Below are 27,434 nucleotides of genomic sequence, written 5' to 3'. Positions count from 1 at the left end.
GAGACATTCCAGCGGGGAGGGATAGTTTAGATTTGTTTAGCATAAGGATAACAAGGAGCAGCTCATGGTTCCCTCATCAACTAAATTAGCTGAGATTACTGAGGCAGCAGGGTGTTGCATGAGTATGCTGGCAAGGTGGGGGAGGTGTCATGCCAAGTACATTCTTAATATTGATAAAATACAGCTATGTAGGAGGGTGAAATATTCCCAAAGATTAGTCAACAAGAGATAAATCACAGCCCAAACTGATAAAAACAGACTAACTGCGATTAGAACCAGCCTAGCTAGTAATGTCAAATCACTCTACATTAGCGTTTCATTCTGCAAACCCCAGGGTGTGAAGGGTTAATTTTTAAAGGCTGCCTAACTCATCTCCTGGGGGTTTGGGTGACTACTTCTCTTTTGAAGACTGATTTGAACCCTTTCATCCTTACTGAAGAAAAACCCTGAAGCTTATGCTAATATCCTGCCAATCCTCACAACTTATGGCTCCAAAGGGTGTTGAAATTTTGAATTATTTCCTTGCCTGTTAGCAAATAACATTACTTCAATCCTGCTAGATACTCTCCCATTACTTCCCTGGATCCTTCCATTACTTCCCTGGACCCTTCCAGGGAAGTAATGGAGATGAGGGAGCCCCCTTCCTCATGCCCAGTAATGCTCAACATAAATGGCTGGGGCAGCTCCTTGCATGAGCCAATTGACCAGTGACCCTCACAAAACTGATTGTTGAAGATTTTGAGTATCGGGTGCAAAACCTGAAATCAAAGCATTATAGATTTTAGACAATGACCTGGGGAATTGAATGACCTTTGCCTTATTTTAATGCTATCCGATTTATCTCCCTTAATCACAAAGCAACTTTACATAGCTTCACCACAATCAGTCAGGAGGAGATCATTGAAGATTCTAGTAAGGTTTGCCACCTGCAAGTTTTTGCTGTCATTCCTTCTCTCTAGCCTCTATTTCCTTGTGTGTATCAAAAGAAGAGTGTGGACCAGCCCAGGGGATCTCACTCTGGCTGTGTAAAAACACCTTGAAACCTTTTAAAAAGCTGCAGGGATCCAGGCTGGGCACAGTGGCTCACGCCTGTAATCTCAGCACTTTGGGAGGCCAAGGCGGGAAGATCACTTTAGGTCAGGAGTTCGAGACCAGCCTGGCCAACATGGTGAAACACCGTCTCTGTTAAAAATACAAAAACAGACCAGGCAAGGTGGCTCACACCTGTAATCCCAGCACTTTGGGAGGCCAAGGCAGGGGGCTCACCTGAGGTCGGGAGTTCGAGACCAGCCTGACCAATATGGAGAAATCCTGTCTCGACTAAAAATACAAAATTAGCCGGACATGGTGGTACATGCCTGTAATCCCAGCTACTCAGGAGGCTGAGGCAGGAAAATCGCTTGAACCTGGGAGGTGGAGGTTGCGGTCAGCCAAGATCACGCCATTGCACTCCAGCCTGGGCAACAAGAGCAAAACTCTTGTCTAAAAAAAAAAAAAAAAAACAAACAAAATTAGCCGGGGCCATGGCAGGTGCCTGTAATCCCAGCTACTTGGGAGGCTGAGGTATGAGAATCACTTGAACCTGGGAGGTAAAGGTTGCAGTGAGCCAAGATTGCACCACTGCACTCCAGCCTGGGCAATAGAGTGAGACTCTGTCCCAAAAAAAAAAAAAAAAAAAAAGCAGAGATTCTAATTGAATTAATCTGGGAGTGGGGCATCTGTGCTGTTTTTGAGTTCCCAGCGATTCTCTGTGAGCCAATGTGGATACTCACTGCACTGGCCAAACACTGAGGTCCTGGTGCCATGATTATAATTCGGCTGCTCCTCTTATGTCACTAGTAAAAACAAGTTGCTTTCCAGGACTGACAATAGGCGCTGGCTGCAGCCTGGCCCAGATGCAGGACATCTTGGCTGAGAGGATAGCTGAGCTCCCAGAGGAGAAAACACAGACGTACCGAGCCCTCCTGAAGCACCTGAGGAGTCTGGCAGGCCAGCAGATCCGGAATATGGCAGTATGTTCCCTGGTTTCAATCACTGGGCACACCGCACCTATTTCTGAACCTCACTGAAATGTTGGGATATGCATTGGCAGAATCAGTATGCAAAAAGGTCTCAGCAGATTGAAGCAACAGGCGCAGTAAATGTTTAAAATTAATAAACATATTTAATAAATATATTTAAGAAAAAGCTATAGGCCGGGAGCAGTTGCTCACGCCTCTAATCCCAGCACTTTGGGAGACCAAGGCAGGTGGATCTCTTGAAGTCAGGAGTTTGAGACCAGCCTGGCCAACATGGTGAAACCTGTCTCTACTAAAAATACAAAAAATAGCTGGGCATGGTGGTGCACGAATGTAATTCCTGCTACTCAAGATGCTGAGGTGGGAGGATTGCTTGAACCCAGGAGGTAGAGGTTGCAGTGAGCGGAGATCATGGCACTGCACTCCAATCTGGGCAACAGAGCAAGACTTTATCTAAAAAAAAAAAAAAAGAAGAAGAAGAAGAAGAACTATAAGTCAAGCTCAAAAGAGTGGCTAAGCATCCACTAATCACAGGTGAGAAAAGGATGTTATGGTTTTGCTAGTTTCATGATAAGCTTGTCCATGAACTTAGTTTCGTCTTAGGCTGCATTAACAAAAGTAGAGTATCTAAAACAAGGAGGGTAGCCTTCTCTACTCTGGACTGTTCAAACCACAGCTGGAGAAAGATGGTCAGATCTGGGAGGCATACTTGAAGATCTGGTTGATTTTGACCTCAAAAGAAAGGAAAAGAGACACAGTTAGGTTTTCGAAACACATATGCTCCTTCCCCTGCATACCCTCAATTGTATAGCAGAAATCTTTGGGATATGGAAAATCAGGGAGGGCATGATTCCTTTAAAACAGCTCTCAAGTGATTCCAAAATGTTCTCTCCCAAGTCAGGAACTCTGACGAGGTACACTGGTGAGGAGAAGGTGGCGGGAGAATGAGGGGTTGGAAACCACCCTAAAAAGAGGACTAGGAGTGGGAGAACAGGCAAAGGGAACATGAGAGCTGCCTTGGACTATGTCTAGACTCCTGAGGTCCGATGTGTTATTAATATGAGCAGAGAGTAGAATAAACCGACAGATGAGGGTCCAGGGAGCCAGATTTCAGCTCAGGAGAAAAAAAAAAAAAAAAAGTAAAATGGAGCTGCTCATAAAGGAATGGGGATTTCCTGTCCTCACCTGTGTTCCAGCCCAGACCACTGCAACCGGGAGGTCACCATAGATTCCTTCTCTATGCTGGGAGGAGAATCTTGAGTTCAATGGCCAGTCATTTCCCTCCCAAGTTCTGAAATGCTACAGGCTCCATCAGATCTGAGTGAGGGCTCCCAAAAAAGAGTGAAAGGGCAATTCTCTGTCCAACTGTGTGGATGCCTCAGAACACTGACACAGCCCATGTGAAGTCTGGCCATTTCAGAAGCCCACGAGAGATGAGGCTGTGCACCAAGGCAAGATGGCACCTCTGTGGCCAACACCGTGGCCATCTTCACTGTGGCCAGGGCTGAGTGGGGTGGCTCAGAATAGGCCACTGAGCCTCCCTGCTTGAATCTGAATCCCAGGCCTGCTCCTTCCTAGCTGGGCACATTGGTCAAGTTTCATAATTTGTCTGTGCTTCAGTGTCTTCATCTGTAAAATAGAGATAACGACACCCACCTCACTGGGCTGTGTGTCAGGGGTTAGACAGCGCGTGGAACACGCCGGTGTTAGGTAAGTGCTAGGCACCCTTGAGTCCTCTTCCCATCCAAAGAAGCCAGTGGGAGGGGCCCTCCCTGACAAGCTGAACCCACGCCCTCTGCAAAAGAGAGAAAGATTGAACTGACAGATTCCTCTTGACCCTTTCATAGCCACTAAGAAGACCATTGGCAGGTGCCTTCCGGGTAGAGAAGCTGAGAGATAGAATGGCTGAGCTGTAACTCTCTCCTTAGTCCTTAGGGGGCCATGTGATAAGCCGGCATTGCTGTTCGGACCTGAATCCAGTTCTTGCTGTGAGCAGTGCTACCCTCAATCTGATTTCAGCAGGTAAGCTGCCTCCGAACGCTCTGAACAGCACCCGGAGATCTTTTGTCTTTTTTATTTATTCTTTTAAGGAATTGCTTTAAGTCAGAGCCCGAGTCTCTGGTTCTCAGTTCACCATGGGGTGCCCAACTCATGAGGGAAGGTGCACTGATCCAAAAGGCAGCTGGTGTTTCCTTCTGACACCACACACACACAACCTGGGACCACACACTCAGGTAGCTCACATGTTCACCCATGTATCTTGCTTGATCAGCAAACACCAGAGGTGACGTGCAGAGGCTAAGCTGAGGGTGAGGTTGCAGTGTGCATCCTCCCTATGGGCCAAGGGACTGCTCCCTGCTACCCCGTCCTCATCATGGGCTCCCTCCGCCCACACACAGTCCGAGGCCCCCACACAGTGCCCTCAAAGTTGTCTCCCCGCCCCGCAGTTGCTGTGTAAGAAGCTACAAGGCTGGTGAGGACACACAGTGGACATCCACACAGGTCATGGTGGGCCCCTGAGAAGGGGTAGGCAGTGATGGATTTTAATTGCTAGCTGAGAGGAATGTTCCCTTGGGGTGGCTGCCGACTAAACCTCCCTTTCATCTCCCCAAGCGCCCAGCACACTCACACTGCCCCCAGCTGCCCCCCTCTCCCCCGCCATATACTAATACCCAGTTGACTGGATGCAACTACATGCCAGGCTGTGCTGAGGTGTTGGTCGTTACCATTGGCTGAAGGTCTGCTTTCCCAGCTCAGCTAGAGTCATCTCCACCCGGAGCACAGCCCCAGCTCCAGCGAAGGCGGTAGATCAGCTCACTGGCCCAGCAGCAGGAAGGGGCCAGGCAGAGATCAACCGTGGGAGCCTCCTTCAGGGCACCCTGCCTCCTAACGAGCATACCTCCATTCCAGCCAGCACAATGCTCACTGTGCCAGGGATCAAACGCATGTCACAGTCCCCAGGCCATGGTTTGACCTCCTCACTGCACTCCTGTGGGCCAGAGGGCACAGCTGTGGTCACCAAGAGGGGGTAACTGGGCTAGAAGGAGGTTTCAGAACTTTTCACTTCATTTTTAAAGGTGTACGTGTCTGTCTCAAGAGCTGACAACAGCAGGAAGAACAAAAGGCAAAGTCAGTGGCTTGAACTGAATTGAATAGTTAAAAGTGAAAACAAACTGTGTGTTGGCTTCAAGATGTTGCCTTAACAAGGGTTCGTAAGTGACCATAAGCTCTGAACAGGTTCTGTGTAGTTAACCACAGGCCCAGTGAGCCTTCCAGGCAGAAGAGACCCCAGTTCACATAGCACATATGCTGATGAGAGAATAGTAATGTCACGACGGTGCCACCACTGGGACCCCATGATGGGACCCTGTGACTTTGCCGTGGACTCAGACCTCAGCCTTGCTCTCTGTAGAGGAAGCTGGCCTTTCCTTCTCCACTGCTGACATTTAAAAGAATAGAATAATCTTGCTCTCCTTGTTGTGACTGTGCAGAAACATCATTCTCTTCCACAGAAGGTACGCGGCAGATTCCTCTAAATGAACATTTTCTTGCTGGGTTGGCAAGTGCAGACCTTAAGCCGGAGGACATTTTGGAATCTGTGCATATCCCGCACTCTCAAAAGGTCAGAATTCCGCTGGTTGCTTTTGAGGGTGGTTTTTCCTTTTTCATAACTGAGTCCAGTCATCTTTAGAAATCTAAAAACAGATGGAAAGAAAATAACTCTGCCCTGCAAACCTGTTTCCTGTCCAACTGCGGATTGGGCCAGCACCAAGGCCCTCCGACAGCCAAGAGCAGGCAGCTCCGGGTGTGGATGTGGGGCTGTTGCTGTAGCTGCAGGGCGGAGCCTGCTGAGGGCCTGTGGTCACACCACCACGCCCCTCATGGCCACGAGTTCAAGCTCTCGGGCTGTGGAATGGAGCGTCTCTAACTGACCCACAGCGAGATGGGGGCTAGGGCTCGCTGTCCCACACCCCACTCTAGCCAATAGTTCATGGGCGCAGGAGGGCCTCTAGATGTTTGCTAACTCAGAATCCCTGCGGCTGATGTGGCCACCCAGCCAGCTATGGAGTTGACCTTCTGTCCTCACTGCCTGCTCCCTGTGCCTCTGCCAAAGCTGTACCTGAAACCAAGAGGATAGTCTTCCCAGAGAGAGGCAATGCAACACACACCCACACACACCCTAGCTCAGCCCCCGAAGTCCCGGAGAGGAGCAGCCAAGACTCTGGGGCACCAGGATGATGAGGATGGCCCACTCCCCATCTGGGGCCTTCTGCTACAGTAGCAGTAGTGTTCTTCTACAGGAGCATTGGTCGTTACCATTGGCTGAAGGTCTCTGCTTTCCCAGCTCAGCCAGAGCCATCTCTACCTAGAGCACAGCCCAGCTCCAGCCAGGGCAATAGATCAGCTCGCCGGCCCAGCAGCAGGGAGCGACCAGGCAGAGATCAACAGTGGGGGGCTCCTTTGGGGCACCCCTGCCTCCAACAACCATGCCTACATTCCAACCAGCACAGCTCTGACTGTGCCAGGTGTCTTGTTAGATTGTGTCTGTGTGATTAATTAGTAGCTCCAAAAGCTGGGGGGCAGCCTGGTTATGGAGGGAGTCATAAGTTATGCTTTCAGCCATGTGTGATCTGCATTAGTTTTTCCTTTGGAATGGAAACTTCAAAACGTGTTCCCATTTAAATTCATGAAAAGGCAGCAGACGGAAAAATAAGCCCACTCAAACATGTGCACCCTTGGTGGCAGCACAGATGGAAATGCACAAAGGGGCACAGGCCATCTTCGTGGACCCCACCTCAGCTCACCAAAGGTCATGGCGCCAAGGGGTCAGCTGGGGCAGCCATCACCTCTTGACTCTTCCTCCTGACACAAGATTCCCTAGCCACTGTTGGAAAGCTTTGCTCGGCTCCCTTTTGTGCTTTCCAAGTGGAAAAGTGAACATTTCTACAAGCCAAGCAATGTGGTGGGTCTCCTTTGTACTTTTAGCAAATCACCTTTAAAAGCCCCTGCATTCGGAGGGCTCCTCCACCCTCATGGGGAAAAGGCATCTGAAAACTGGAGGGAATGGCCCCTCACAATGCCAGCACATGGATGGGTGTCCAGGAGTAAGTTCCCACAGCATCCCGTGCAGAGGCATCCTGGCCTCTGAGGGAGAGTGCGCGGTGATCCCTGTTCCTTGAGGGTGTCCAAGGCCTTGAGAATGGGACTTGGGGAGAACGCTGTTCTAACTTTGAACGAGAAGGCAGCCAAGGTGTCCTCTAATTGTGCCAACTGTCTTTGGTGTCTTGTTAGATTGTGTCTAAGTGATTAATTAGTGGCAACAAGACGCATAAACCACGTTCTTAGTTTTCACATATTAGATAACCCCAAATGGTTTTTGTCTCCACAGTGGGAATTTGTGTCCGCCTTCCGACAGGCTCAGTGCCAGCAGAACGCCTTGCCCCACGTGAATGCCGGCATGAGAGTCCTTCTCAAAGAAGGCACAGACAGCATTGAGGACCTGAGCATCGCCTATGGAGGGGTGGGGGCTGCCACCATCAGTGCACACAGATCCTGCCAGCAGCTCCTTGGGAGGTAAGCCAAGAGCCCGCACCCTGAGGGGGAAGCTTGCTGTTAAATAAAACAAGTAGAGATCTGTCTCTGGCAAGCATCAGTACAGCCCTGGGAAGATGGAAACTCTTACATGAAAATCACTGCTTGTTCTTTCTGTCATTTTACTGAATGAATTAAACCTTATTTGACTTTGATTAATTGGATGCCACTCTTTGGATGAGCTATACAACAAAAATGACCTGGCCTGAATTCAGCCAGCAGGTAATTTTTTCCCATCTGCGCTCATTCTCATACAGATCAACAGCCTAGCCATCCTGGTGCCATGGATCATGCCTATAATCCCAGCAATGTGGGAGGGCAAGGCAGGAGGATTGCTTGAGCTTAGGAGTTCAAAACTAGCCAGGGCAAGAAAACGAGATCCCATCTCTACTATATATATGTATTTTTTTTTTTAATTAGCTGGGCATGGTGGCATGCACCTGTAGTCCCAACTCCTCAGAAGGCTGAGACAAGAGGATCACTTGAGCCCTGGAGGTTGAGGCTGCAGTGAGTAGCAATCATGCCACTACACTCCAACCTAGGTGACAGAGCAAGACTGTGTTTCAAAAAAAAAAAGTCTAGCAAACCCACACTGGGCAGCATCCAAGCAGCACCTAAGGCTCCCACCATTACACGCACTTTCTTCCTCAGCGAAGTCAGTCTCCAAGTCTGAGTCCTGTTCAGTTCACAATGGAATTGGCCCTAGTGGTCTGTTTTGTTGTTGTTTTTGAGATGAAGTCTCACTCTGGCACCCAGGCTAGAGTGCAGTCGTGCAATCTCAGCTTCACTGCAACCTCCGCCTCCTGGATTCAAGTAATTTTCATGCTCAGCCTCCCGAGTAGCTGGAATTACAGGTGTGCACCACCACACCCAGCTAATTTTTGTGTTTTTAGTAGAGATGGGGTTTCACCATGTTGCCCAGTCTGGTCCCAAACTACTGGGCTCAAACAATCCAGCCGCCTCGGCCTCCCAAAGTGCTGGGATTCCAGGCATGAGCCTTCATGCCCAGCCTGCTCTGCTTATTTAATACTTGGTTCTAGCATGTCTGGCTCTGGAACGTGCTCGTGTTCAAGTTGCAATGGAAGAGGTCCCATTCTCACCCTGCCATGACCCTTGGGCCACTCGATGTAGCCTCCCCAGGCCTTGGTTTCCCTAAGCAGCTTGATTAGGTGATTTCTGAGTTTCCAGAGGTAACTCTGGGGTCTCTAAAAGGTCACTATCCCACATCACGCCATGCTAGAAACTGCCCTCTAACCAATTCCTTCCTGCCTCCGACCCTCCCAGGCGCTGGAATGAGTTGATGCTGGATGAGGCTTGCAGGCTGCTTCTGGATGAAGTCTCGCTCCCAGGCTCAGCCCCAGGTGGCCGGGTGGAATTCAAGAGGACCCTAGTCGTCAGCTTCCTCTTCAAATTCTACCTAGAGGTTCTGCAGGAACTGAAGAAGCTGGTGAAGCTGTTCTCTGTGGCTGTGGGTGCTCTGGTGTATTCGCTGGCTGGGGCTGCTGAAACAAAGTAGCACAGCCTGCCTGGCCTGAGCAACAGAAACATGTTCCCTCACAGTTCTGGAGGCTGGAAGTCCTCAACCAAGGCGTCAGCAGGCCTGGCTCCCTCTGAGGGCTGTGCAGGGGACTCTGCCCCTGCCTCTCCTCTAGCTCCTCCTGGTTTTGCTGGCAATGTTGGGCACTCCTTGGCTTCTAGAAGCATTACCCTGATCTCTGTCTTCACATGAAGTTCTCCTGTGGGTACCTCTGTGTCCAAATTTCCCCTTCCACAAGGACATCAGTCATATGGGATTAGGGCCCATCTTAAGTACCTCATTTTAACTTGATTACCTTTGCAGTAAAGGCCTTGCCTTATTTGGATAAGGCCACATTCTGAAGAACTGGGACTGGAGTGCTGGGAATTCAACACAGATATTTAGAACAGACACAGTTTGACCCATAGCATCTGGCTCTTATGTGTTCCTTGCACCCATAAGCTCACAGCTTTCCTGTCACTTTGGCAAACTGTCTTGTGCACAGCCTGTGCCGTTACCTGTCACCTGCGCTGAGTCAGGCCTTGTCAGCTCCCAGCCGGCCCTCCTCCTGGGATCCAGCCCTGAGGGGCTACATGAGGCTCATGATGCCAGACTCTCTGCAGTCCGCAAATGTTGACTGCGTGCCCTGAACACTGAAACACTGTGATGTCCCTGCTGCCAGTGTGCAGCTTTTTTCTTTTAAAATCAACTTCATTGACGTGTAATTTACACATCATAAAATGCACCTATTTAAATTCAGCGCATGTTGACAAACGTTTATATCTCCGTAGCTACCACTTCAAATTTTCCAATATCCCAAAAAGTATCCTATGTCCCCTTGTGTCACCATCTTGCCCCTGACCCAGGCAACCACTAATCACTTTGCTGGCACTAGAGATTCATTTTGCCTCTTCTATAATTTTATTATCAACCTAAAACATAAAATAAAATTTTATTTTTCAAAACAACCAAAACTGCCCAGGCATGGTGGCTCACACCTGTAATCCCAGCACTTTGGGAGGCCAAGGCAGGCTTGGGCACAGTAGTTAGAGACCCGTCTGGGCAACCTGGGGAAACCCCATCTTTACAAGAAATGGAAAAATTAGCTGGCCATGGTGGCACATATCTGTAGACTCAGCTACTTGGAGGCTGAGTTGGAAGGAACTCTTGAGCCTGGGAGGTCAAGCCTACAGTGAGCCGTGTTTGTACCACTGCACTCTAGCCTCGGCAACAGAGCAAGAGCCTGTAAAAAAAAAAAAAAAAAAAAAAAAAAAAAAAAAAAAAAAAACACACACAGACCAAAACCTGATGCGTATGCTAATGTTTAAATAGCTTTCCAGATTTTTCTGATTGTAAACTTTTGGAATAGGCTAGGCAAAGCAAAACATATTATCTCTCTCTTTCTTTCTCTCTCTCCTTCTCTCTCTCTCCACCCCTCCCCTGACCATGATTACAACTCTCACCCTCCCTTGTACTCCCTGTTCCCCAACCACAGCTCACCCCAATAGCCTAGTGTTCTAAGGTATCTGATTTTCACGGACTCAGATGAAGACCCTCATCAACCACACTCACCAGGATAATTCTTGCTGCCATCTAATTTCTGAACCAAGACACCTGACAAATTTCAGTGACACCCAGAGCAGCGTCCTCACCGCTACCGCTCTCCTGGGAGAGTTGAGTTCCTGAGAAAAGCAATCCGGCTTTGAGTCCTTTTGTGTGCAATGGATGCCTGCTTATTCTGGGATGGCTTATCTAGCCATTTTCCTTGCTTCTCCTCCTGCCTCTGCCCCCGCTCTCTGGCAGGCCTCTCCCTCCTCAGGGTGGCTTGAGGATCAGATTCCAAGCAGTCATTCAGGGTCCTCATTATCTGGAGGGAGGAGGGAAACAAGAAACATTCATAGAACATGAAGCCGGGGCAGGTAGTATGGATCGTGGTTATGCATGCTATGCTGGATACATTAGCCAAGTCAGTTTCACGTAAACCAAAGCCCAGTCTAACCGTAGCTAACCAGCTTATCTTTATTTTTTTGAACCATCTTTCAGGACAGCCGTCATCATTCTGAAGTTTCAGACCAATTCCTAAGTGCTCTCGAAGATTTCCCAGTCACAATACCCCAGGGAGTCCAAACGTACCAGGTCAGTGAGTTTGATTTAACTGAAACCTGCAAACTAGAGCCATGCTGAGCGAGCAAGCCTTTCAGAGCTCTGGTTTCAGGTCTGACGTTCTAGTCGTTGCCCGCGCAATGGTTCTTTGCTTAGTCTGCGTCAGGGAGACGCTGGAATCCTGAGGACAGGCCCAAGCTGCTGCTAGATGAACTCAAGGCTGAACCATCCAGCTAATCTACAGTCTAATCATTATAGTCTCTTCAAAGTGATATTCTTTGGGCATTTGTTTGATATTTTCTCAGAAGAGCAGCCGAGCCGGAAGGTTCAGCCCCTAGCTCTGATTGCAAATGTTTAATCTCCAGTCAACAAACAAGAGCCCTGCAAGTAACTGAACTCACCCTTCCAGCAGGACAGTTTAGACATTATGGATTCTTGCTATAGCACAACCCTTCTCCCACCCCACCTCCACACACATGCGCACGCGCACACACACACACACACACACACAGAGCTTCCCTGAGAGGAGCTCCAGAATAAACACTATCTACACCTCCCTACAGCCTAGTGATGTTTTTATGCCACTCCAAAGGGCAGCCAGAACACCTTATTCTGGATCTGGGGGGACTCCGTTACCATCCCCCAAACCCTGTGCCAGAGGCCCCAGTTAAGTCCATACTTGGGCTTCTGACTTGGATTGTAGCGTCCCACGTTGGCAACTGTATCACTTTAGGCCCCATCATCGTGAAGACAGTACCGCTGGACAGATTGATCACTGGAAAGGTGAGGAGGCAGGACAGCGAGATCCCCGAGAGCACCACCAGGGAAAAGAAGATGCCAGAAGGAGAAGCTGGGGTGCCCCTTCACCTACTTTGCCATTTATTGCCACATAACTGAAATGACAATTCACTGTTCTAGTGGCATCATTGATGTGTCACACTCATCATCTGGCCCACTCCAGTGTTTGTCACCCCAGGGTCACCATCCAATTTCTCAATCCTAGCTCAGGAGTGTTGGTGATAGGCCAGGCCACTTCTGACAAGTAAAGGCTTCTGAGGCAACTCTTGTCTTCCTCTGTAGAATGTGGATCCTCACCAGCCTCTCCAAGACCCAGTTGGACGCCCCATCATGCACCTGTCAGCTCTTAAACATGCCACTGGGGAAGCCATGTTTTGTGATGACATTCCCGTGGTAGATAAAGAACTTTTCATGGCTTTGGTGACCAGTAGCAGGGCTCATGCAAAAATCATGTAAGTAAACGAAGAGCTTTCAAGAGTCTTTTAAAAGCACACCTGGGATCCCCTCAGAGGAATGTGCCCATGCTCCTGCCATTTCCTGAACCTAAAGAACCTAAAATGGAAAGAATAAAGAAAAGGTTGCCAGCTCCAGGAGGAAGGGAGAACATCTAGAAATGAGCACCCTAGAGAGAGAATAAAAATCACTGGCCGGGCTCAGTGGCTCATGCCTGTAATCCCAATACTTTGAGAGGCCAAGGCAGGTAGATCACCCGAGGTCAGGAGTTCAAGACTAGCCTGGCCAACATGGTAAAACCCTGTCTCTACTAAAAACCCAAAAATTAGTTGGGCATGGTGGCACGTACCTGCAATCCCAGCTACTTAAGAGGCTGAGACAGAAGAATCACTTGAGCTCGGGAGGCAGAGGTTGCAGTGAGCCAAGATCAAACTACTGTGCTCCAGCCTGGGTGACAAAGTGAGACTCTGTCTCAAAAAAAAAAAAAAAAATCACAGTGACAAGCCCTTTGTTTCCCTCCTAATCTCACAAAACCTCAGCTCCCTGCACAGCCTCAGACATGATTCAAAGGCATAAACCTGATAGAGAGCTGGTATTGAGGTGGTAGTGAAACACCCACTTCATGCCCAAGAATGAATGGCCCCTGTCCCAACCTTCAAGAACGCCCCTTGCCATAGCCACACTATCCCTTCTCCACCTCCAGTCTCCCAGTAGCTAAAGTGTTATCTCCTGGCCCAGTGGGAGTCTCTTGGACCCTACTCCTTGGCAGGTCTGTTCTGATTGGTCAGGAACTAAGATGGATTTGTTGTCATATATTCCGATTTTCAACCATGCTCTATCCCTCCCTCACATTTGGGGCCCTCAAAGCTTGCTGATTTCTACTTCCTCTTTTTTTAATTTAGAGAGAGTCTGGCTCTGTCATCCAGATTGGAGGGCAGAGGCACCATCATAGCTCACTGCAGCCTTGAACTCCTGGGCTCAAGCCACCCTCCCACCTCAGCCTCCTGAGTAGCTGGGACTACTGGCATGTGCCACCGCCACACCTGGCTAATTTTTAAACAATTTTTTGTTGAGACAGAGTCTTGCTGTGTTGCCCAGGCTGGTCTCAAATTCCTGGCATCAAGCAATCTCTCCCTGCTTGGTCACCCAAAGTGCTAGGATTACAGGCATCTGCCACCCTGCCCAGAGTGATGTCTACTTCTTAAATATCTCTTTGTTTAGATCAACTGATGTGTCCAAGGCCCTTGAACTACCGGAAGTGGTTGATGTGATAACAGCTGAAGATATTCCAGGCACCAATGGCGCTGAAGGTGACAAACTGCTGGCTGTAGAGGAGGTACGTCCAGGACATGCTCTCCTAGATGATTCTGTGTAGACAGTCACCAAGGTACCCTCCTGCCAGCTGTCCAGCTCCCAGCTCTTCCTGCCTTCGGGAGGTGGAAGCGCCGAGCCTTCTGGCGCCTCTCTAGCCTGCCTTTATTCAGCCCTACTAGTCTGGAAATAACATAGTAAAAGGAAATGTATTACAGAAAAGCAACAAGTGCTAGCTCTGCCACTGCATGCTCTTGAGTCCATATGAATTTTTAGGGACACAAGTCAGTCCACAACAGGAGCCACATTATACAAAAACTTTGTTTACCTTTAAACTCTAAAATATCATGAAGGCAACACGTGCCAACCAAGCTGGACAGAAGACATGGTAGATTCAAGTTACGGCCAACCTCACATCCACTCTGAGCCTCACATTCACTGAGTTACATGGCCAATGGAACTGTCTGTATTATTTAAATTATTTTTTCTTTAAAAATATTTTTTAGCCAAGTATGGTGGCTCACACCTGTAATCCCAGCACTTTGGGAGGCTGAGGAGGATGGATCACTTGAGTCCAGGATTTCGAGACCAGCCTGGCCAACATGATGAAACCCCATCTCTACTAAAAACACAAAAATTAGCTGGGAGTGGTGGCACACACCTGTAATCCCAGCTACTCAGGAGGATGAGGCAAGAGAATAGAGAGGCAGAGGCTGCAGTGAGCCAAGATGGCACCACTGCACTCCAGCCTGGGCAACAGAACGAGACTCTGTCTCAAAAAATATATATTTTTTTAATTTTTAGCCAAGCAGATGTAGTCAAATGTGACTCCAATGTGGCTACTATTGCTAAGCGGGGACATCTAAGACACTAATCACTGCTAAGGTTGAGCTAAGCCTATTCCCACCCAGAATTCTGTATCTGCTTCAGGTGTGTACTTTCCACAGGTAATCTGTGTGGGCCAGATCATCTGTGCTGTGGTTGCTGAGACAGATGTACAGGCAAAACGAGCAACTGAAAAGATAGAGATCACCTATGAAGATCTGGAACCTGTAATCTTCACCATCAAGGTAAACAGGGCTGGCCAGTCTCTCCCTAAGGTTGTAGAATTAAAAGTACCTTTGTAAAAATCTTAATGAAGGATCTAATTTTTTTTTTTCTTGCCACTGGTTTGCTCTGGAAAAATCAACTTTCTTTGGAAAACATTACTTGTACAAGCTGAAATTATCTTTGGTTCCAAGGAATGGAAAAAACAGAAGTTTCTCACTTTCAAAAAGTCTAGAAGTGGGCAGCCTAGGGCTTATAAGGCATTCTGTGTGTTTAGGATCCAGCCTTCTCATATCTAGTCACTCCATCATGCATTGCTTCCTGGAGGGCACATTTGGTCCACAATAGCCACAGAAACTCTAGCCATTACATCCACATTCCAGACAGCTGAGAGAATCAGGTGATGAAGAAGGGTGTGCCCCCTCCCTTTAAGGACACTTCCAGTCCTTAAAAGGAGGCATGTACATGGTACATGCCTTCCTCCATCTCTTTGTTTGGAACCTGGTCGCATGCCACACTTAACTAAGGGGAGCTGGGAAATGTGGATTTTGTTCCAGGTTGCCAGAGAACCACTACAGATCGGAGACTCTATGACTTGAGGAGGAAGGTGAGGATGCGTACTGGGAACAGTAATGTTTTGAAGGTGGAGCCCAAATGCAGTGGAACATTCATGGTGGAATTCCACAGAAACTTCACTCTGGTTTCTGAGTCTAGATAATAATATTCAAATAGTATTTCAGGGAAGATAATGGAGTGAGAACAGACAGCTCAGGTGTGGACTGGGGTTTGCAGGTTCTGACTCAGTGAGGGACAGGTTCAGAGTCATTGACTTGAGAAAAGCTTACTTGTTTGTGTGCTTGTGACAGAACATCAAATGTGTCCAGAGGCTTTTGTGAACCATTGGGACATTTTAAAACGTAACTAAACAGTACAAATTGCTCAATATTTAAAGTGTTTAAAAAAAAATGTTTCTTGATCTTCCTAAACCAAATCAGCTTTGTTCCAAATTCCCATTTGCCAAGTTTGCAAGAAATCCAGGCCATTTTTCTTGGCTCATTCCTCTTCCTTGGGTTGAATGAGGATCCTAATAAGGGTTTTTAAAATTTCAGTTCTAACCCCACTTTCCTCAAGGGGGAAATGGCATCCAGAGGACACACCCATGAACTATTCTAGAATTCAGAATGGGTAGGGATTTAGAGTTCCCTCGGATTAGGACTGTCCAGAGTCAGCAAAAAAGAATCCTCCACAAGTCATAAAATTGTCATATGTAATACCAATAGTGCTTCATCCATCTATTCATTTATTTATATGACTTTATAGATCAGAGGCAACATAGGGTCATGGTTACAAACACAGTTCCTAGAACCAAACTGCCAGATTTGAATAGTGGCTGTACCACTTACTAGCTATGTGACCTTAAGCAAGTTATTTAACCTCTCTGTGCCATGGTTTCCTCATCTATAAAATGGAGGTAGTAATAATACATATCTCATTAGTTTGTCATAAAATTAAATGAGTTAATGGGTGTAAAGCACTTAGAACAGTACCTGGCACATGGTTAGCACTCACCCAATATAGCCTATGTTATAACAAGATTATACTGTCTTGGCTGGGCACAGTGGCTCATGCCTGTAATCCCAGCACCTTGGGAGGCCGAGGCAGGCAGATCACTTGAGGTCAGGAGTTCGAGATCAGCCTGGCCAACATGGTGAAACCCCGTCTCTACTAAAAATACAAAAATTAGCCAGGTGTGGTGATGCATGCCTGTAATCCCAGCTACTTGGGAGGCCGAGGCAGGAGAATTGCTTGAGCCCAGGAGGCAGAGTTGCTGTGAGCCGAGATCATGCCACTGCACTCCAGCCTGGGTGAAAGAGCAAAACTCCATCTCAAAAAAAAAAAAAAAATTATACTGTCTTATGACACATTTACAGTATGGCAATAAACATACTTTCACATGTACCAGGATAGCTTCTGAGATCTTAGTATAACAGAAAATGAAAAAAATCAGCTATATTGTTCATTGTCTGCTGCTTTGAAAAAATCAAATGTTCATCATTAGATAAAATGTTTCTAAAAACTTAGCCTGGGCTTGAACACTTCCTTTATCACTTATTTACAATATGACTTTGAGAAAGTTCTTTTAACCTCTCTAAGCCCAGTTTCCTCATCTAGGAAACCGAGATCATAACAGAATGAATGTAAGGATACATGTACATACACTGTTATTGCACAGTGCTTAGCACAAAGCAAGCTCTCCATCAATATTAGCTGCTCCCAGGAGGATCATCAGCAAGAAAGGCTATGGCATCCGAGGCCATCAGTCTAGGAAGGCAGGAGACAGGTGTCATTCAGAAGTATGGAAAAATACCTAGGTTCTAAAGGCTAAACAAGGATCCGCTGTCAGTAGGTCATTAAAGAATCAGTCTTTATTTGTAAGTCAGTTCATGTAATTGTCAGGGGGAAAAAAAAAACACATAGAACAAAGAGCTAGAAAAGCCCTTATGAGATGATGCCAAATACTCAAAGAAAGGAACCAACTTCCTATTAGATTGGTGCAAAAGCAATTGCAAACTTTTATAGCAAAAACTGCAATTACTTTTGCACCAACCTAATACAATGTATACTGGGCTTTCCTGCCCCAGAGATGTATACTAACTTGTGTCTTCCCCCTCAAGACAGCCTCAGTATTTTTCAGATTCCTGAGTGAGAGGTTCTTGTATCTGAGCTACCTAAGTAATCTAACACAAGTGTTTTTCTTCAAGAAAGAGGTAAAAGAAAAAACAAAACAGGCAGATTCCTGAACCTCACCTATCATGCATTTGACCTACCTCACGTTCCCTGAAGAGTCACATTTACATAAGAAATTAGTATTTATCGTCCGGGATCATCATAGTGTCCCCAGCCCTCGGTTCTGAACGTAGCTTGCTTCTGAAGGTTTCGCTAATCCTTCTTGCTGGTTTTCTCTGCAAATCCAGAAGACCTTTTCCCGGACTTCTCATCTCTGCAGTGAGCCTACTGCTCTAATACTCCCTTGCTTGTTTGACACCTTCCATCTGCCCCGGGAGACAGTGATTTTCCAGAGCATGCTGGTTTTTAAGAAAAAACTACCAGTGGAAGGAAAAGTCGGAAGAACTGGCTTTTGTGCTTTTTTTTTTCTGCCATGTAGGATGCCATAAAACACAATTCATTCCTGTGCCCTGAAAAAAAACTTGAACAAGGAAATGTTGAGGAGGCCTTTGAAAAAGTCGACCAAATTATTGAAGGTAAGCTCCCGGGGATAGTTAATAGACTCTGCCTGATTCTATTCTGAAGCAGGCATCAAAAGCGTATGATTTCCCCTCAGAAAGCCCAGCCTCTAAAGTCTTGGTGCTTTGCCAAATTTCTCTTACGCCTCTTCCTTTCAAATCGTGTGTGTGTGTGTGTGTGTGTGTGCACATGCACGCGCGGTTTTGGGGTTGAGGGGTAGGAAGCAATAGAATAAATAAAAGAAAATCTCTAAGATTTTCATTTGGGCAGAGTAAGGAACAAACTTGGCACTTTTAATTTGTTATCCAGAACTGTAGTCTCTGAAACACATTGCTACAGGACAAATGCCTGGGTCCTTGTCAGGATAAATCCAGGCCACCCAGGCAGGTGACGGTGGCTCACACCTGCAATCCCAGCACTATGGGAGGCCGAGGCAGGTGGATCACCTGAGGTCAGGAGTGCGAGACCAACCTGGCCAACATGGTGAAACCCCATCTTTACTAAAAATACAAAAATTAACCAGGCGTGGTGGCAGGCACTGTAATCCCAGCTACTTGGGAGGCTGAGGCAGGAGAATCGCTTGAGCCTGGGAGGCAGAAGTTGCAGTGGGCCGAGATCGCACCACTGCACTCCAGCTTGGGCAACAGAGCGAGACTCCATCTCAAAAAAAAAAAAAATCCAGGTCAGCCAGTCCACATCTTACTGGCTTTTGAATTCTCCAAGACGGTGGCTTCCCACCAGCACACACCTTAGGAGTTGTTCTGTGCTTATGCTTAACAGGAGAGGTCCATGTTGGAGGACAGGAACATTTTTACATGGAAACGCAAAGAGTGCTTGTTATTCCAAAGACAGAGGACAAAGAACTGGACATTTATGTGTCCACACAGGACCCAGCCCACGTGCAGGTGAGGTCCAGGATAACGCTCACATCTCCACCTTCCTAATTCCATGATGGCAGTCGATCCTAGAGCCTCACAGTTGCTGGCCATTTTACCTGCAAAAACCTGGAATCCAAGCATTAGACATCGGACATCAATAATGCAGCCAAGACCTCAGAACCTTTTGTTTTTGTTTTTGGTCTTTTCAAGTAAATAAAAAAATAGTCACAGTAACGTTAGGTTTCAAGAGTATGTTCATTTGCATCATGCTTAGATGAACTCTGTGATGAGATGACACCACTAAATTATTTCTGTACTTGATTTTTCTCTAAAATAATCATCACAGATAACCTTTGGAGTCAACACATCACTTTATAGTACATTTTCATTTCCCCAGTCACAAAGTGCTCTAGGTTTAGCTGCAAACACATCATCTCCTTGGTAGGTTGTCAGGAGTTCACCGGCTTTCACCTCCTTGGGACTTTAGGTCTAAGCATTTGACTAGGAACCCAGCTTCTCACAGGAATCCAGGGCTCTGACCTGGGTTTTCCTTCTGGAAAATACCATTTCTCTGCTAGAAGGGCTGCTCTGTGCAGACCAACAGTGTTTACAAACTAAACAGAGCCCCACCAGACAGGTTCAGATTATCTCCATTTTTTTTAATCAATGGTAGACATGAATGAATTCTGCTGTGATGTTGTTTCAAGACACAAAAAGCTTCTTTGGCATTTCACTCATAAACCTTCTTGTTATCTCACTTTTACAGAAAACAGTGTCTTCTACTTTAAACATCCCCATCAACAGGATCACCTGTCATGTAAAACGAGTGGGTGGAGGTTTTGGAGGGAAGGTAGGAAAACCAGCTGTATTCGGGGCGATTGCAGCTGTGGGTGCCATCAAGTAAGTATGGTTGGGGATGCCATTTGATACAGAATGGCATCAAATGCACAAAGCTGAGGGCAAATCAGTGGCTGACAGTCATCTGGGCCGCCGTCATAACCATGTGTGTGTCCTTGGGAAATTCAGCCTCCTGCCTGTTTCTTTAAAAAAATGTAAATAATCCTACGTACCCTCCAACGCTTTTAGAGTTATTGCAAAAGTCACATGTACACAGGACTTTGAATAACTAACATGCTATTGAAAGGAGCAGTGGGACTATTAGCTGAACACCTCCTGAGCTTCAGGGAAAGTGAGCCGTTGAGGGATAGGGCAAGTCACCCTGCCCAAATGGAGTGTGCTAGGGGAGGCTGCTCCCTGACTCTTCTTTCCTGCCTTCAGACCGAGAACAGGGGGAGGTAAGGAAAGAAAGACTCTTCATCCTCTGCCTCCCTGCACCTGGGAAGGGCTGCGTCCTCAGAGTCTGCTCAATGGACAGACGACTCATCCTCAAAGACAGCTCCCAGGCTGACCTCAGCGGAAGGCTCACTCCTTTGCTGTTCACGCCTCAGATTTGTGTTTAGTTGGTGCTGCTTTTTCTGTTAATGGTTCATTTTCTGTGGCTAACTATTGTGTCAGAGCTCCAAAGGGCATGCAAAGTTCACAGGCCCTGCTTCATTTGACAACTCCTGTAGTTCAGAGCTAGGTCCTGAAACATTCAGACGTACGTCTCAGTCCTCAATGAGAAGCGGGATAAAGCAGGATCTGAATCCCATCTCCAGTTCTTTCCATAATTAACTCCTCTCCATTCACACCCACTGAGGACTCAGCACAAGATAATCAGTTCACTGAATTCCCCCCAGGCGTTGTGCCTTTAAGACTTCTCAAACACGACTGCAAGTTAGAATCATCTGGGCAGCATTTAAATCCCAGTGCCTAGGCTGCCCCATACCGACCCAGGTATCAGTATATTTTAAAACTTCCCCAGTGGTTCCACTGTGCAGCCAAGTGTGGCAACCAGTGCCTTAACATTCAACTCTACCTTGGTACACAAGGGCCGTGCATTAAATGATCCTCAGAGTAATGTTCCCAAACCTAATAGAAAGTAAGAGTTGCCTGATGTCATAGAAATTCCTGCCTTAGCTGGGCATGGTGGCTCATGCCTATAATCCCAGCACTTTGGGAGGCTGAGACAGGAAAATCACTTGAGCCCAGAAGTTCAAGACAAGCCCGGGAAACATAGTGAAATTCCTGTCTCTACAAAGATTTAAAATAAAATAAAATAAAATAAAAATAGCTGAGCACAGTAGCACGTGCCTGTGGTCCCAGATACTCTGGAGGCTAAGGCAGGAGGATTGCTTGAGCCCAGGAGGTCAGGCTGCAGTGAGCTGTGTTCATACCCCTGCACTCCAGCCTGAGTGGCAGAGCAAGACCCTGTCTCAGAAAAGAAAGTTCTGCCTCCCCATCCCAGCACCACTGAATCAGAATTAGCAGGGGATGGACCTGGAAACTGCATTTCTCTGATGTTCCAGATTGTCCTCACAATTGGGGAAGACCAGGAAACCCTGCACTAGGATAGTGATTTTCAACATTTGCCTGAAGATACCTGAATCAACATCACTGAGAAAAATGCATTCTAAAGCCCCTCCCTGACCCACTGAATCCAAATCCTAGTACAAAGGCCCAGGAATATGCATTTTCACCAGCGTGCCAGAGGATTCTTCAGCACTCCAAAGTCTAGAAGCCTCTGCTCTGGAGATGGAGAAAAGATGAGGCTCCTCCCTGCATGAGAGCCCAACTTGGCCAGCATAGCCTTCAGGGATGAGAATGGAGACGCTAACCCAGACATCCTAGGATGAGTGTTTGGCCTTGTTTTCCCAGACATTTGCATTTATCTGTTCACATTCTTTCTCTTTGGTAATAGTACACTATCTCTAGTACACTATCTACTAGAGATAGTACGTTATCTCTAGTGGTGGAGATAATGCAAATGTCTGGATGTGGGTGAAGGTCAAACTTGAAGCTATAGAATTCAACTTAACTGCGTGTGACATTAATACTTTTAATGAGATCTCCAACCACTGAGTTATAGAGACAATGATGATTTAGTCATATATTAATTCACATTAGTGTCTAGCATGTTGTATGATATTAATACATTTATATGGGATAAATGAAGGGATAGATGCTTGAATAAAGAGTGGGAGAATGGATGGTGGATGGATGGATAATAGGCAGATACATTGATGGGTGGGTAGATAGTTAAATAAGAGGATGGATAAATATGGGTAGATAGGTGAATGAGAGGATGAATGGACGGATGGACGGATGGATGGATGGATGGATGGATGGATGGATGGATGGATGGGAGGGATGGAGAACCTAAGATTTATTTTCTTTAGAACAGGTCATCCCATTCGTCTTGTCCTTGATCGTGAAGACGATATGTTAATAACTGGAGGAAGGCACCCATTATTTGGAAAATACAAAGTGAGTATTAAAGATGAATTATTAAAATATCTCATTTTGCCCAGGCACTGTGGTTCACACCTGTAATCTTACCACTTTGGGAGGCCAAGGCAGGCAAATCACTTGAGCCCAGGAGTTCCAAAACCAGCCTGGGCAACATGGGGAGACCCTATCTCTTAAAAATTACAAAAATGAGCTGGATATGGTGCCACATGCCTGTACTCCCAGCTACTTGGGAGGCTGAGGTTGGGTGGATCCCTTGAGCCCAGGAGGTGGAGGCTACAGTGAGCTAAGATTGCACCACTGCGCTCCAGCCTGGGCAACAGAGTGAGACCCTGTCTCGGACATAAATAAACAAATAGATAAATAAATATCTGATTTTATCTGAATGGCTTTGCTCTTTTCTAGCATTTTGATTCTGCTAAATTCTAAAAATAAACTTAGCATCTAAAATATTAAATAAGGATGCTGTGTATTTGAATATTCATAACATTTTATGAGGAACTTTTAATAATTCTAGCAAATAATTGTGAAGAAGTTTAATGATAAAAATACAATTTCAAATGATGACCAAAACACTACTTGAAGGAATAAGGATTCACATTAGTGGCTCCTCAAAACAAACAAACAAACACTGATAGAAGGTACAAACATTACTATGCCAAACCTTCTTGACTATACAAATATTTTTCGGTGGAAATGTTTGGAAACAATTTGACCATTTTAACTGCAAAATCATTTTATACAAGTGTTTTTACAAAGTGGCTATGATACTGTCACAAAAGCTTTTTGCATGTAAGAAAAAATAATACAGTAAGTAGTGAATTTAAAATTGTTTCAAACTGCATTTACTGCATTTTTATGTAATTATAATATAAACATCTTAAAAATACTTGCTGGCCACGAGCTTACAATACTACCTTTTCAAATCTGTGATTGAGCTGTTACGATCATTCTAATATAATCTAAGTTGTATTGAACATACTTTACCTGGGAATTGCTTGCGGCATATTCATAGTTAGATTTTCTATCTGATTTTGTCATTGCCTTCAATTATCTTCCCTGTATTACAAAAACCACAGTTTTCTATAGCACAGAACAATTGTATTTCTTCCATTGGCATTAATAATTTTTATAATTGGAGAGGAAGACCCTCTCTAATAGTTGGCCAATTAAACTTTTCATTTGCCTTCAAATGCACAGATATTAAGTCACAGCTATTATTGTCCTATAAAACTGAGAGAAATGTAGAGACACACTGCTAAGATTGGAGCAGTTGTGGTTGTGGTGATGGTTGTGCTCTTATCAAAGTTATGAGATTGTTTTAGTACTAACACTTGTTAAGAAGATTCTAGACTGTTAATATTTTGGTAATTATAGTAATATAAAGTATAAAAGAGGGAAATCGATTTTTTGAAAAATCCAAGTTTTATTTTATATTTTGGCTGGGTGTGGTGGCTCACACCTGTAATCCCAGCACTTTGGGAAACTGAGGCGGGTGGATCACCTAAAGTCAGGAGTTCGAGACCAGCCTGGCCAACATAGTGAAACCCTGTCTCTATTAAAAATGCAAAAGATTGACTGGGCGTGGTGGCACGCACTTGTAGTCTCAGCTACTTGGGAGGCTGAGGCAGGAGAATGGCTTGAACCCAGGAGGCGGAGGTTGCAGTAAGCCAAGATTGCACCACTGCACTATATACCCTGGGCAAGAGAGAGCAAGACTCCATCTCAAAAAAAAAAAAAAAGAAAGAAAAGTCCAACTTTTATTTTATTTTTTAAGAAACAATTTCAATTCCAATATAATATACATAAACAATTTCATGTCTCATATATATACACACATATATATAGATATATAAAATCCTTCAGACACAGCTAATAAAGTTTTGCTAGGTTATTCAGAACTACTTGTAAATTAGGATAACATGTGTTTATGTGTAAATAGGTTCTTCCAAATTTTTGAAAAGTTTATATGAAATAGTTTAAGGATTCTGCTACCTTATTTATAGTACCATTTTGCTTAGCAGTCCTTTCTTTATGAAAGTCAAAGGTAAACTTCAAAGTCTAATGTTGACCCTGTAGTTATATGGTCGTGTGGATCCTTCTGTTGTATTTATCCTGCTTTCAGAAAGGCAAAGGGACCTGGGTCAATCCTCATTTGGTAGAACTACAGTAGGGAGTGGGGATTTTTCTTTTCTTTTTAATGTGGACTGTAGAGACAAAATGGTCTGGGTGGGTAGAGGGGAGTCGCAACATTAAAAGAATGCAAGCTGCCTTAAGCTCTTCCCAAACAGTAACAACAGCACGAGCTCAGGTTTGTTAGGTCGGGTAAGCATGTACAAAGCACCTTCACCACCTAGCAAAAAGAGAGCAGTCCCCATGCATCCATTCAAGGACCTCAGCTTCAGAGGCTTTCCCATAACAAGATACACTGTGATTCATTCCAACACATTCTGGAATTCCAGAGACTTTTTCACCAGGGAGGAAACCACAGACTAAATTAGAAAGAAAAATGAAGGGGAATCTTCCAAGAATAAGGACAAAGAGGGTGGCAATTATAGTCCAGGAGACAAGCAAAGTCTTTAGAATTCCATGCTGACTGTGAAGCCAGAAAATCACATGTTGGAGGGAAAGAGCTCAGCAAAATTCAGCTCAGAAGAAGTCTCCATCAGTCAAGCAAGGCATGGTACACCATAGAGCAAACAGGGAGCTGAGTCTGGCCTCTGTCCTGCCCTATGGGGGAACTGGGCTATGTCTCACAATTGGCATGCGAATTTTGAACATTTCAGTAAATAACTATCATTTGCTGACAGGTAGGATTCACGAACAACGGGCGGATCAAAGCTCTGGACATTGAGTGCTACATTAATGGAGGATGCACGCTGGATGACTCGGAGCTGGTACGTACACCAGAGAGCAGCAACATGTTTGACCATGAGTAGAATGCCAAATTTCTAGATGACTCTTTACGAAGTTTATTTCCTAACGTAGTTAAATTCCACAAGCAGTTTGACTCTGTACTTGACTTTCAGAGAAAGAGAAAAGAAAAAAAAAAAGTGATGATATGTGAATATCCCTTTTTAGGTAACAGAATTTCTAATACTAAAGCTGGAAAATGCATATAAAATTCGCAACCTCAGGTTCCGGGGCCGTGCATGCATGACAAATTTACCGTCCAATACAGCCTTTCGTGGATTTGGCTTCCCACAAGGAGCCCTAGTAACAGAATCGTGCATCACAGCTGTGGCAGCCAAATGTGGCCTTCCGCCAGAAAAGGTAAGGTTGTAACCAAGGCCATAACCAAAGTTGCTGATGAATGGGACCAGTGGGAAACCCAGCTTCTTTGACCCAAGGAAACACACTAGAAGAACCACATGAATTAGCCCCAGCTCAGAATTCACCTCACCCTATCTTACTCCTTCCTTACTTATGCAAACATCTCTTTTTTTTAAATTCGTACCAAAATAATTACTCTATTTAAAATTCAGACCACACCAAAGTAATCAAAAAAAGGGAATGCCCCTTTTTCCACCCCCATCCCTCTTGGTCAAGGGTAATCATTGTTAACAATTCCGTGTTTATTGTTCTACCCCTTTTTCTATCTTTGGCCACCCATTTGTATTCATACACATATACCTAAACATTGACATATAACATATATGTGCACATGTATGGTTATTTACCAGAATGGGACCATAGCATACATATTACTCTGCCTCTGCCCCTTCCTTCTCCTACAGGACAGTATGCCACGGCCATCTTTCCACGTCAGTAGAATGGTCTGCTTCGTTCTTTTTCATGACTGAATAGTACTATGTAATATGCACGTACCATAACTTATTTAGCCACTCCACTATTAATGCTATTAATATACATTCTGGTTGTTACCATTTTTCACCATTAAAATGTTGCTGCAATCAACGTCTTGGTACATATGTACCCAGGTATATGTTTGCTTTATTGTATATCTCTAGGATAAATTTACAGAAGTGGAATTACTGGCGCACTTGAAAACTTTTGAGAAATACTGCCAGGAGAACACCCTCTGAAAAATACTGTTTTTCACAATAGACCAGAAGGTGCGCAGGTTGTACAGCATGCTGGACTAGAGAGGGGCAGCTTCTGGAACTGAGCTCATGGTCAATAACTTGCTTCCACTCCCCAAACATGCCAGTCAGAGCCCAGCCTACCTTTTCCATTTCTGTCCCCTGTTTCCCCAATACAGAACCCCTGCTCCAGCAAGAACTCTCCTATGTATTGTCCCTAGAACTGTTTTGTCCCTAAATTCAACAGGAATTCCAGGTTTGTAATTGTCGGGGTACTTCCTACAAACAAGAGAACACCTAATAGTTTGTACAAGGAAGGCAGTAGTTATCCTAAGAGAAGTCACGTACAGTGTTCCATGGGTACCAAAGAAGGAAGGCATCACGTTGGCATGGGAGAGGGGAACCAGGAATCACTTTCTGGAGAAGATGGCACTTGAGATAGGCCTTGAAGAATAATAGGCACTGAGGTTGGAAAGGTGTTCTAGGCAAGTAGAACAGCATGAGCAAGAGCGTCAATCTCTGTGTGGTTCAGTTTCCTTATCTATAAATGACTCACCTCACAGAGTTCCTGCAAGAATCAAATAATTTAACATTCATTACGATATTTGTTTTATAAACTGGATAGTATTATTCCAATGTTGTTGCCAATAATAATAATTATTTTATTGTGATTAGAATAAATGGAGATGATTTAAAAAAAAGAACTTCTAGGCATATCTCAGCAGGCTCTCCTTTGTCAAGTGTTGCAAGTTTCCAGGACATATCACATAAAACACGGCTTATTCAAATAAACCATTTTTCTTTCTTTTTTTTTCTTTCTCTCTTTTAGAGATGAGGTCTCACAGTGTTGCCAGGCTGCTCTTGAACTCCTGAGCTTAAGTGATCCTCCTGCCTCAGTCTCCCAAAGTGCTAGGATTACAGGTGTAAGCCACCACACCAGGCCCAAAGAAACTGTTTAAAAGATTTGTCCATACATTCCAAAGGCACTTAGAAGACTTAGAGGGGATCTACTATTATTTGCAATGCTATTCCTCCCTGGCAGAACAAATTTTCAGTTATGACAATGAATCCTTGCTTTAGG

The 27,434-nt window shown here is 45.5% G+C and overlaps 1 protein-coding gene across 1 annotated transcript in view; it reads left to right on the top strand.

Annotated features, from left to right (window-relative positions):
- LOC126932306 (aldehyde oxidase 2) overlaps nt 1–27,434 on the top strand; it is a 74,254-nt gene that overhangs the window by 19,448 nt on the left and 27,372 nt on the right. Inside the window, exons 12-26 of the mRNA XM_050751030.1 lie at nt 1,861–2,012; nt 3,947–4,040; nt 5,531–5,640; nt 7,408–7,592; nt 8,895–9,078; nt 11,170–11,262; nt 12,310–12,479; nt 13,702–13,816; nt 14,739–14,861; nt 18,005–18,101; nt 18,865–18,989; nt 19,729–19,862; nt 22,241–22,328; nt 25,121–25,207; nt 25,392–25,583. Coding sequence (XP_050606987.1) covers nt 1,861–2,012; nt 3,947–4,040; nt 5,531–5,640; nt 7,408–7,592; nt 8,895–9,078; nt 11,170–11,262; nt 12,310–12,479; nt 13,702–13,816; nt 14,739–14,861; nt 18,005–18,101; nt 18,865–18,989; nt 19,729–19,862; nt 22,241–22,328; nt 25,121–25,207; nt 25,392–25,583 — 1,949 coding nt within the window. The remainder of the gene's footprint in view (nt 1–1,860; nt 2,013–3,946; nt 4,041–5,530; nt 5,641–7,407; nt 7,593–8,894; nt 9,079–11,169; nt 11,263–12,309; nt 12,480–13,701; nt 13,817–14,738; nt 14,862–18,004; nt 18,102–18,864; nt 18,990–19,728; nt 19,863–22,240; nt 22,329–25,120; nt 25,208–25,391; nt 25,584–27,434) is intronic.

This window comes from Macaca thibetana, chromosome 12 (assembly GCF_024542745.1).
Source record: "Macaca thibetana thibetana isolate TM-01 chromosome 12, ASM2454274v1, whole genome shotgun sequence".
Classification (NCBI taxonomy): Eukaryota; Metazoa; Chordata; class Mammalia; order Primates; family Cercopithecidae; genus Macaca; species Macaca thibetana.
This window is presented reverse-complemented; position numbering and strand designations above follow the sequence as displayed.